At 44.9% G+C, this 12,141-nt stretch overlaps 1 protein-coding gene across 1 annotated transcript in view; it reads right to left on the reverse strand.

The window, feature by feature from the left end:
- Positions 1-12,141, reverse strand: part of SYNE1 (spectrin repeat containing nuclear envelope protein 1) — a 375,752-nt gene that overhangs the window by 159,896 nt on the left and 203,715 nt on the right. The window contains exons 72-76 of the mRNA XM_054722584.1: positions 10,893-11,039; positions 8,098-8,223; positions 6,688-6,864; positions 4,213-4,478; positions 828-2,988 (exon numbers count right to left, since the gene is read on the reverse strand). Of these exons, the coding sequence (XP_054578559.1) occupies positions 828-2,988; positions 4,213-4,478; positions 6,688-6,864; positions 8,098-8,223; positions 10,893-11,039 (2,877 nt within the window). The remainder of the gene's footprint in view (positions 1-827; positions 2,989-4,212; positions 4,479-6,687; positions 6,865-8,097; positions 8,224-10,892; positions 11,040-12,141) is intronic.

Below are 12,141 nucleotides of genomic sequence, written 5' to 3' on the forward strand. Positions count from 1 at the left end.
TGGAATACTGCCTCTGTTGGTTAGAAGTATAATAACACCTGTGGGAATGTAAGCCAGTACAGTCACTGTGGACAACAGTATGGAAGTTCCTTGAGAAATTAAATACAGTACAACTACCAGATGATCCAGCAACTTCACTTCTGGGTACTTATCCAAAGGAAACAAAATCATTATCTTAAAGAGATATCTATACTCCCACATTCTGTGCAGCTCTCGTTTCTTTATCCCCAAGTAAAGTCATGATGAATATTCTAGTCTCACTTCTGTGGTGCCACAGGGAAGCAAGAGAAGATGAAGCACTCCTCCCCGAGGAAGGGGTGAACAGATGGGGCAACTGATGGGAGACCCCAGAAAAAAACGTGGCTCAGCATCAGGGTCAGGGCTGTAGCATCCATCTGCCTCTCTCCTTTTGGAGATTCTTCATCCATACGAATCTTAGAAATGCCAAGTTTTGCATTGTTTAAAAAAGGCATCACTAATTCATCATTGTTAATGTGTTTATTTTATTACTAATGTACTTAATGTGGTATTAATTCCATTAGTGCTATCATTTATTACCTCTCATAAAGGTGAGAGGTAGCAGGGGTTACTGTATTATAACTAAGTGAGGCCAACATGGAAATCACATGAAATGAATACCACAACCGTAAACAATAAAAACATCTTTTTGAGTCACCTTCAGTTAAAGATGATTCTATATAGTATCATAAAATATTTAAGGAAGCAATTCTAACAAACAACAACAAAAAACACACAACAACAACACACAAATATCTCACAGACGTCTACAAATAAGCAGAGTGGGGATAAGGAGCCCTCGTACTCACCTGTCTGGTGCGTAAAGCTTCCTGAATGTCCCCGTCCAGCTCTGAGAGCTCGGCCAGCGCGTGCTGTAATTCGGCGGAAATCAGCTCCTTGGCCTTGGTGAACCTCTCCTTCTCCTTGTCGCTCAGCGCCTTCATTATCCTCAGGCTGGACTGCACCTCCTCCTGATGAATCTGGACCTTCCTGATCTCCTCCTGGATGTCCCGGAGGTTCGGGTCCAGGCTCACGGGCCCGCTGAGTTCCGCCTGCACACCCCTCAGCCAGTCCAGGGAGCGGCTCAGCTCGGTCTGGAAGTCTATGCTCTGCACCATGCGGCTCTCACACTCGGTCACGGTGGCACCGATGGCGGAAGTCAGCAGCGTTAACTCCTCCTGCCAGGCCTGGATCTGCTGCTTGGCTGTCTCGTAAGCCGAGGGGTTGAGGTGTGGCACGAGATCCTCGAGATGCATGGCCATGCGTTTGAGCAGGATCCCCGAGTCCTGAAGGCTGCCCGCCAGGGAGTGATACAGCTTGAGCTTCTCCTCCGCGGGGAGCGTCTCCTCGTTCACTTGGGCCTGCTCTGCCTGCACCGCCTCCAGCTGTTTCCGCAGCTGCTGGCGCATCTTCTCGTGCTCTTGATACGCAGCCGTGGTGTCCTCCAGTAAGCTCGCCCTTTGCTCGGTCTGCCGCTTCAGCCTGTGGTACGAGGTGACGAGCTGCAGCATCCTGTCGGGCTGCCAGGGCTGCCCAGTGCTGCGGAAGCTTTCCTTCTTCTGGTTCAGCTCATCCACGGCTTCCCCCAGGCCCGCCACCTCGCCCAGGAGAGCCCTGCACCCCTCCTGAAGGCACAGCGCCTCCTCCACCGTCAGGGCGCTGGGCACTGGGCTCGTCTGTGAGAACTGGTCCTCCAGCTCGCTCAGAGACTGGGTGGTCAGCTCGATCAAGGAAGCGTACTCTTTCCGGGCGAGAATGGCTTCCTGGACCTTGTAGAACTTGTCTTTAGCCAAGGCGACAATGACGTTGAACTGCTGGGGCAGAGCGTTCAGCTTCTCGTCGAGGTAGGAATGATCGACTTCGCTCAGCGACGGCAGGATGGCCTGCCCGGTCCTCTGGAGGGTCAGGAGGAGACTTTCATATTCCGGAGATTGCTCGAGGAGGTGCTGGTATTTGGCCAGCTGTGTCTGAAGCTCTGAACTCTCGTTCATGAGGTTGATCTCCGGAAACGTGACAATATCTGCTTGTTTCAGCCAGTGACAAGCTTTGTCAAAATCTTCCTTGAAGTGCTTCCTAGACACGAAGCTCTTCTCCAGCTCCTGGAGCCTGTGGCTGCACTTCTGCAGGACCGCGTCGTACACGCTCTGCAGCTCCTGCAGCTTGCCCAGCACTTCGCCCTTGTCCTGCTCCGTGGCTCCTTTCATCAGCTCGCGGCCCTGCGCCCAGAGGCCAGTGACTTCGTTTTGGTAGGTCTTGAGGCTGGCCTGGGCACTCCTGCAGGCTTTAATTTGTTTGCTCACATCGTCCGGTAACAGGCAGATGTGCTCGCGAAACATGATCTTGCGCTCGTGCTGCTGGATCTGGCTGGTGGCCTGGAACAGCGCCATGAGAAACTGGGTCTTCTCGGACAGGGCCTTGTTCAGGTACTTGCGTCTCTGGCCCACGAGCTCGCTGAGACAATGGACGTGCCTCTGTGCGTCGGAGAGCGCCTTCTGGACGACCTGCCGCTCGTTCAGGCCGAGATCCACCATCACCCTGTCCGCGTCCTTCGTGAGGGATTTCAGGAGCATCTGCTTGGCCTCCAGTTCACTGCAGACGGTGAGGTGGTCCATGAGAAGGTTGGGGGCCACGTCGGGAGGGGGGCTCTGCTTGAGGGCCTCGGCGATGCTGGGCTGCTGCTCCTCCGCCCACTCCGTCAGCTCCTGGAACCTGGCCTGCACCACGCTCAGCTCCTCCAGGTTGGCGACCGAGACTTGGATTTTCCTACTAATGAGGTCCTCCAGCTGGGACCAACGCTGTTCAAGGTGACGCGTCTGCTCTTTGACTAAGTCCCTGTCATCTAAATTCAGGTGCTCTATCATGCTCTGCTTTTTGTCTTTCAGGTCCTCGATGGCCTGCTTCCTCTCCTGCAAGGCCGACGCCAGCTTCCTCAGAGCTTCCAGGTGGACCGCGGTGCTCTCCGCATCGGATCTGTAAATACACGAAAGACATCAAAGCAAGTTAGCCAGCTCGGTATCTGTATTTGTTCATACCATGTTCTATCACATTGCTCCATTTCCTTTAAGAGGATGTTCTTCACTTGGAGTTTACTGACCCAGGTGCTGGAATTACTATGGAATGCAAGACCCATGTATCTCTCTATCAGAAGTTGGGCCAAAACAAATGGCCTACATCAAGCATGCCAAACTCAAAGGCTAACATGGGCCAAATAAACGAGGCATGCGGCCTGTGGGCTGCGAGTTTGACATGCTTGGCCTACACACTTCCTTTCTATTCTCCGGGATCCTACTGCCCTCCCGACATGTCTGACACATGCTTTTAGCTTCTTCCGCTGGCCCTTGCAAAGTGAGCAGGATCTGCATATTAACAAGATCCCTGGATGACTTGTATAAACATTAGACACTGAGAAGCACTTATCCCTGCATTCTTGAAAATGACACTTAAAGAGATTAATAAGTGGCCAATGATGTATGTGCTTTCCTGTGAGAAGAAGCTCAAGCAAACACTATAGTGCTAGACAGGAAATCTGCAAGACATAACCAAGGGCTCTCTCAGCTACTCATTTGTGTACTCAGATATTATATATATATAATATATATATATGAAATATATATATATTTAACCCTCAGCCGAGGATATGCTTTTATTGATTTTAGAGAGAGAGGAAGAAAGAGAGGAAAGAGAAGGGGTGGGGGGGGGAGGGAGAGAGAGACATCGATGTGAGAGAAAACATGGATCAGTAGCCTCCTATATGCATCCTTTTACCCATTGGTTCAATGAACAGTGAGCAAGGAGAACCAGGGCTTTGTATCCATATGACAACATGAGTTTCTTTTCTTTTCTTTTTTAATATGTTTTTATTGATTTCTGAGAGAGGAAGGGAGAGGAAGAGAGGGATAGAAACATCAATGATAAGAGAGAATCATTGATAGAATGCCTCCTGCATGCCCCCTACTACTGGGAATCAAGCCCACAACCCGGGCATGTGCCCTGACCTGGAATCAAACCATTCATGGGTCAAAACTCCACCACTGAGCCATACCCAGGCAACATGAGTTTCTTAACAATGTTTTGTCAGTATTGATAATGACTGACAATCGATGTTAAAAACATAAGAAAGGCCTTTTACGTTTTTATAGAAATTAAGAAATGTCTGGCTTAGTATTTTGGGATGTGCCAGAGCACTGCTGTTACCTGGCTAAGTTGTCCCATTCGGTAGTAAATTTTTCCAAGAACACCTCGACGACGCTCATGCAGTCATGGTAGTCTCTTGTCCTCTGGAGGTCCTCTTCCCTTTGCAAGCACAGGCTGTTGGACTGGAGGCACAGATCCAGCCACTGGTCGTTCAGATGACTGATCTCCTTGTGTTCAGGAGACTCCTGCTTCTTGGTTAACTCGTCCACCTTTTCTGTAATAGCCGTCACCGACGCCTGTTTGCACTGTAGTTTCTTAACAAAATCCTAAAGGTAACAACACCGACAAAATAGGTAATCTGCAATAAACTCCCCAATAAATCCAGAGGGAAGCATAGATGTAATAAGCCTAACGAACTAAGCATGTATAATTAATGGGTCATGCAGAACAATGAGAGACTAAAAATGATTATGAATACAAATTTCCAAGTGTATAAGAATCAAAGGATAAATGTAGTACTTTCTTTTATTGTGTAATTTTGAACAGTATAAAGAAAAACTGAGAAATGTGAAACAATATTATATTCACTAAGGAAAAAAGCTAACATTTTATCTTAAAGTGCAGCCTTAGTTTCCTAAAAAATTTTGAAGTTCATGCTTTTGAGAAAAAGAAGTCATCTATTGTTAAGTCATCTTGTTTTTTCTGCATATGCAAATAATATTTTAGTAGAAACTATAAATGGTTCACTTTCATAAAGAAAAAAATAAACTTTAAAGTATGTTAAAAATCTGGTACAATTCCAATCAAATTAAAATAATCTTCTATTAAATTATGTGTAAACATGGAATAGCAATGATATTTCTATTACAAATATATTAATAAATACCTAGTATATATTCAAATATGTGTTTAGTTGATTGGTACACTTACATTCCTACAGCTTCAATTATTTATATATTAATATATTATATATGTTTACTAGAGGCCCAGTGCACAAAATTCTGCACTGAGGGAGGGGGTGTCCCTCAGCCCGGCCTGCGCCCTCTTGCAGTCTGGGAGCCCTCGGGGGATGTCCGACTGATGGCTTAGGATTTGGACATCCTTACTGCTGCCGTGGAGGCAGGAGAGGCTCCCACCACCGCCGCTGCACTCACCAGCCGCTAGCCTGGCTTAGGGCTTCTAGCTGAGCTGTGCTCCCGCTGTGGGAGCACACTGATCACCAGGGGGAAGCTCCTGCATTGAGCATCTGCCCCCTAGTGGTCAATGCATGTCATAGTGACCGGTCATGCCACCGTTAGTCAATTTGCATATTAGCCTTTTATTATATAGGATTAATATAAAATATACTAGGGGCCTGGTGAATGAATTTGTGTACAGGTCGAGTCCAGCCAGCTGTCCCTTAATCTGGGTGTTGGGAGCCAATCGGGGGCCAGGCCGGCAAGAGGGGGGTCGGGCGATCAGGGCCCAGATAGGCTGGTTGGCTGCCAGCAGTGCATGTCATAACCACCGGCCGTTCCAGTCATTCTGGTTGTTCTGCCATTCCAGTTGCTGGGCTTTTATATAGATATAGATATAATATAACATGTATATTATATATTTTATATATTTAACATGTATTTAATTAATGGGTATATTTACAGTCCTGCAACTTCAGCAACATTGTGATGAAAGATGATAAGTGATGAGGGCTTGTGTGTGTTTAGAGCTAGAAGCTTCTGGTTGTATCAGCTAAACCACAGCACCTTGTTCAGGAACAAAGTGCAGAGTGAGGGTCCTTTGATTCAAGTGGCCAATTGGAGCTCCAATAAACTATTTGAATGTTTACTTTCATTTTTTAAGTTATTATTTTTATTTTTCAAGTACAGTTGACATTCAATATTATATGAGTATCAGGTATATAATATAGTGGTTAGACATTTACATTACTTCCAAAGTGATCCCCCTTAAGTGTGGTGTGCACCTGACACCATACTTAGTTATTAAAATACTAGAGGCCCGGTGCATGAAATTCGGGGGGTTGCGGGGGGTTGCGGGGGGGGGGTTCCTCAGCCCAGCCTGCACCCTCCAATTCGGGACTCCTCGGGGGATGTCCGGCAGTTGGACATTCCTTTCACAATCCGTGACCGCTGGCTCTTAACCACTCATCTGTCTGCCTGCCTGATCACCCCTAACTGCCTCTGCCTGCCTGCCTGATCGCCCCTAACCACTCTCCCCTGCCGGCCTGATCGACCCTAACCGCCTCTGCCTCGGCCCCCGTCACCATGGCTTTGTCTAGAAGGAGAACTGGATGACCGGAAGATGTCCAGTTGACCCGGTCTAATTAGCATATTACCCTTTTATTAGTATAGATTACTGACTATATTTCCTTTGCTGTGCTTTACAAATGTTTGCTCTCTGATCTGTCCTTTCCTGGCACCAAATGAAGTTCTTTCTGATTCTCTGTATTCCTTCAATAGCTCTGTTAATGTTTAAGGATTGAGGGACACACCCATCTTGGCCTTCTCTGTCTCCCCGGGGAGACCCACTCTTTCCTACCTTCACTTGGGAAACCATGTTCTGTGCAATATTGAGCTCCAGTTCCGCGTGTCTCCGCCTCATATTCTGCAGTTGCTGGTCGGCATCCTGGAGGTAAATCCAAAGCTCAGCCTTCATGTGCTTGATCTCCTCCCAGCCCTGAGTTAAGGTCTGAGCCTGGGCCAGCCTTTGTTCGATCTTGAGGGAACACAGAGGCAAAAGTCAGCGTTAATAGATGGAGGCATTTATGTCCAGTGAATCAGGGGTGCAATTCCTCAGCCTGTCCATGTACACAGGCCAATACACATGCATGCCTACACACACTCTGCTATAAATCCACAAAGAATTTTTTCTTTGCTTCAAGAAAAGCAGATGTTTATTTTTATACTTAGATTTTCTAAGGACTTTTCATGTGTAAGACATGCCATATAATTTCAAACAGTATCATGAGACTTTAAGAAGTTTTAACAATCTATTAGGTCAGAAGTTTCCCTAATGGTTTTTCACGTTTGGCGTTTTCAACACCTGACTAATTCACGAATTCAATCTTGGGGTTAACTAGAAAAAACAAATCATTCTCTATTACACATTTGTTGTTACTTCTTATAAAACACTGAGTTATTAATGTTTTAAATATATGTTTAGATCTGCTTCACTGGCTTTTGAAACCATATATTTCAGTAAGTCATTTCTGTAAAAATATATGAATTACTGCATTTTCATAAGGATTAAAGACAGATTTGTTTTGAAAATATAATAAAAAAGGAGAAACCTTCATTTTTTAAAGGTATTTCTTGCTTTGGGTGATTTTACTGTCCTATAAATATTTATATATTAAAAATCTAAACGAAGTCTTATTTTTCTTTTAAACCCAAAAGTATTAAAGAGGTTAAGGCACATGACCCTGTGCTGCCATCTGTCTGTTGTGGACGGTACTGCTAATTCATCACAGCATTTTCCACTGAGCCCAGAGGCTGCTCCAGAATCCTTCCCAACACCACACTCAGCCACCGCCAATGTAGATTAGAAGGCCTTTGCCATCCCTAACATAAAGCAAGGATCAGGAACACACACCCTCCATATTAAGTGTTACCCAAAGAAAAAGATGGAAAGGCGAAAACAAAACAAAAATAAATGAGTGGAAAAATAGGAAAAGAGAATGGTAATCAAGGAAAAAAAGAAGTGGAATGAAGTATTAATAATTAGCAGATCAATGGGACTAGATGTTTCAGTTCCAACTCAGTGGCACTGGGAACAGAGTGTGCTTATTTTTCTGAGACTTAGTTGAAATTCAAATATCTATTCATTATAATCACCATAGGAGATTTACAGCAAGATGATTCAAGGAAATATTTTCTTTAAACTTTTCCCCCAACGTTCAAACAAGAGAATATAACAAAAGAGACACATCCAATGGCTTACACGTCTTACCATTTGCTCTGTTTGTTGGATGTCTTTTGCCGTGGTTTTCACGGAAGAGTTCGACAAGTCGCACATGGAGCAGAGGAGGTCCAAGTAGGTCCTTGCCTGCTTCTGCAAAGCTCTGCAATGCTTGACCTTAAACAAGCACACTTGTCAGAAGGGAAGAGACGCGTGCTATATTTAGACAGCACATCTTTGTGCCATTTGTATTATCTCGTTGACATTTCAAAAATAATTTTGCTATGTTCAGTATATACAGCCTTTGTTGTAAATGGCATGTATTAGTAATTCACAGAAAGAATTCAAAACACACTGGCAGGGATCCTATGCCCATCACTTGCTTCTCATTGTGTTAAAGCCTGTATGGTCTGGTAAAAGAAAACACCCAAGAAACTCTTATAATTTTTCCTGGTTCTCAGCTCACGTTCTAACTGTTCTCTGTTTCAGAGAAAGAATCTTCACTATAGGCTGCTTCTTAGCATGTTTTCACATAGTCTGGAGACATAAAGGGGCGGCGGGGGAAGGTCGTTGTGCATTTATAGGCTTTATTGGAGTTCGGAAAAAATTAGACGGCTGGGGTCTATTTTTCTGTGGAAAGTTTGAGAAAGGCATTTCCCGGTGGATCATTAATCTATACACACGGACATGGAGAAATGTGTCTTTTTGAAGATAGTCAGATATGTAGGCTCTGTTTTAGATCATGGGCATAAAGCAGTACATGAAACAAAACCTTTGTTCCCACGGAACTTAGATTCCTATGAGAGGGGCAGGCAGGGATCGGAGGGGTGGCCGGTTGTTGGCCACTGCAGATGAGAAGTGCTGACGGCATGAAGGAGGTGGTGGGAGCAGAGGCTCTGAGAAGTGGTTCTCACTACATGTATTGATAATTTGGGCAGGTGGCATTGACTACAGAAACATTTGGTGATTTTCCAAAATCATAGCCAGTAATGAAGCCTAATTTCTTCAGTCCCACCTTAGTATCTTTTCCTCAGAATTACATGGATTGCTAAACACAACATTCTTATGTAGCTATCCTATATAATAAAAGCATAACATGCAAATGGACTGAACGGCAAAATGAACGGTTGCTATGACATGCACTGACCACCAGGGGGCAGACACTAAATGAAGGAGCTGACACCTGGTGGTCAGTGCACTCCCACAGGGGGAGCGCCGCTCAGCCAGAAGCCAAGCTCATGGCTGGCGAGCACAGAGGCATTGGAAGAAGCCTCTCCCGCCTCCACTGCAGGAGAGCGGTAAGGAGTGAGGGGTCCCAGACTGCGAGAGCCCCGGACTGCGAGAGGGATGTCTGACTGCTGGCTTAGGCCTGATCCCTGGGGCCTAAGACAGCAGGTGAACATCCCCCAAGGGGTCTCGGACTGCGGGAGGGCGCAGGCTGGGCTGAGGGACCCCTCCATCCCTCCAGTGCACGAATCTCGTGCACTGCGGCCTCTAGTAATAAATATAAGTCCATTTCCCATTAAGTCAAAAATAGCATCTAAATTTTTATACAGTGTACAAACTGACTGGCCTTTCACTTTTGGTGAGTATCGGTATCATTAGTCACCCCACTATGTACCCATGGCCCAGAGAAAGTTACCTGTCCCAAAGAGCTTTTGGAAATGAGAAGAGAATAAGGTACCAGATTTTGAATTTTGTAAATATATTTACTTTAGTAAGCCTTGGGAGCAGTTTATAGATTGTCAGTGACAAAACAATTGCCAAAGATTTTTGGGAAAATCAATTTTAAGAGGAGTGAAAAAAAATTAAGGGCAAATCTGATAGTACTTTTCCATTCCCCAAATTCACATGTCATGCCTGATAAAAAAACCGATGACATTTTTAATGGAATCAAATCAGTGTGGCACTTTTGTATGGTCGTGGGGGGATATTACCATTACATGTCTATTGTTTACCATGTGGGAGACACTGGGCACACACCACGCATCCTGGGACCTTGACCAAAATGCCACCGCAGCCTATCAAAGCCCGACCCCCGTCTCACACCATCTGAAGTTGTCATGTTGGCAGTAGTGGAACATTCCAGTCCATATCCGAGCAAGCCACTGGCTAGAGTCAAACTCAGACCTTATTTCTACAGGCATACCTCACAGATACTGTAAATTCAGGAAAGTGAGTATTACAAGAAAGTGAATCACACAAGTTGTTTGGTTTCCAGTTTACCTGATTTTGTTTACCTGATACTATAGTCGAATAAGTGAGCAATAGTATTATGTTTAAAATATGTACACTCCTTAACTTAATATACTTTATTGTTAACAAAGCCAACCATTGCCTTGGCTGGTTGCTCAGTGGTTAGAGCATTGGTCTATTGACAAAAGGGTCTCGGGTTCTATTATCGGTCACATACCTGGGTGCAGGCTCGATCCCACACACTGGTCAGGGTGTGTGCAGAAGGCAACCAATCCACGTGTCTCTCTCACATTAATGTTTCTCTCTCTCCCTTTCTCTCTCTCTCTCTCTCTCCTTCTCCTCCCTCCCTTTTACTCTCTCTGAAAAACAATGGAAAACATATCCATTTTTCAGAAATTAAAAAAAAAAAGCTAACTATCATCTGAGCCTTCAGTGAGTCATAATCTTCTTGCTGATGGAGGGTTACCTCCAACTTGTAAAAGCGTGTTATCTGCGAAGCCCAGTAAGTGCAGTCCAATAAAACGAGGTATGCCTGTACTTGGGTATCCCCAGCAGCCAGCACAGTTTGGCACACAGTGAGTACTTACCATGTTCCCATTGAATGTCTGAATGAGTCACATAATGTAACATAAACTTTCAGGAGTCAGTACCTGCTTCACGGCTTCTGCCCTGCTCAGAGGTGGGTGCGGGCTTGGCTTTAAATCAGGTTGGACGGCAGAAAGCCAGGCCTGGCATTGCTGCAGAGTATCTTGGCGACTGACATGCCTCTGCAGTTCGTGTTCCAAACTCTGGTACACCTGCAACAGAACAGTCATGCGCTGTGAGAGCTGTCTCATACCCCTACCCACAGCCCTGGCATCAAAGGAAACACTTCCACCAGTCCACTGAAATGGACACCCCCCCGCCCCAGGACTCCCCAGGACCATATACATATCAATGGAGTTTTCAGATATTCCAAAGGTGGCAAAGCACAATTGCCATCCCCAGTTTAATACTTCCCAAACCACACATTACAATATAAATCCTGATCAAGGAAAGAACATGGACAAGGTTCATATAAGTGTAAGGTGTGTTAGAATACATAAAATCGCTGAAGTAGATTGTCAAACATAAATTAGAGGTTTTTCAGCTTCTCCGTTATGGTATACAAATTGCAGTTTTTGTTTAAGCTAGAAACTAAAAGTAAAAATAAAAGGCCATGGCATGAAAAGATAAACAACATTTCTCTAACTGAAATGCTGGGCGACATCCATTGACTCCCTAGACTTAGGAATTCACCTTCCAAAAGTTAACTAAAAAGAAGAATCAAGTAATCTAACAAAAAATTGTAGAGGATGACAAAGGAGGAAAAAGGAGTGAGACAAGGTTAGATGGAGCAGAGGATCCAATCAGTTATTTAGAGAGCAAGATTACAGCCTGGCTGCTGTAGCTCAGTTGGCTGGGCGCCATCCCATGCGCCAGGATGTTGCAGGTTCGATTCCTGGTCAGGATTCAATCTCCAGTAGGGGGAATGCAGGAGGCACCTGATCCATGTTTCTTTCTCATCAATGTTTTTTTTTTTTTTTTTCTCTCTCTCTCTTCTTTCAAGCAGAGCAACAAAAAGAAAAAAGAGTTTTAAAAATGAGGAAAGTCTGAGAGGTCTCTGGGACAACATCAAGTGTAACAACATCTGCAGCGTAGGGGTAGCAGAAGAAGAGTGAAAGAGATTGGGAACCTGTTTGAAGAAATAAATAATGGCTGAGAAGTTCCCTCAGCTGGTGTACTTAATCTTTGTTAAAAAAAAAAAAAAGGCAATCCTTATTCATCTTAGACTTACTTCTATAACGTTAGGAATTCCATTTTAGCATAACTCATTACACCCATTAAAATATAACTCAAAATTGGTACTTGTTCTTTTTA

The sequence above is a fragment of the Eptesicus fuscus genome, chromosome 10 (genome assembly GCF_027574615.1).
Source record: "Eptesicus fuscus isolate TK198812 chromosome 10, DD_ASM_mEF_20220401, whole genome shotgun sequence".
Classification (NCBI taxonomy): domain Eukaryota; kingdom Metazoa; phylum Chordata; class Mammalia; order Chiroptera; family Vespertilionidae; genus Eptesicus; species Eptesicus fuscus.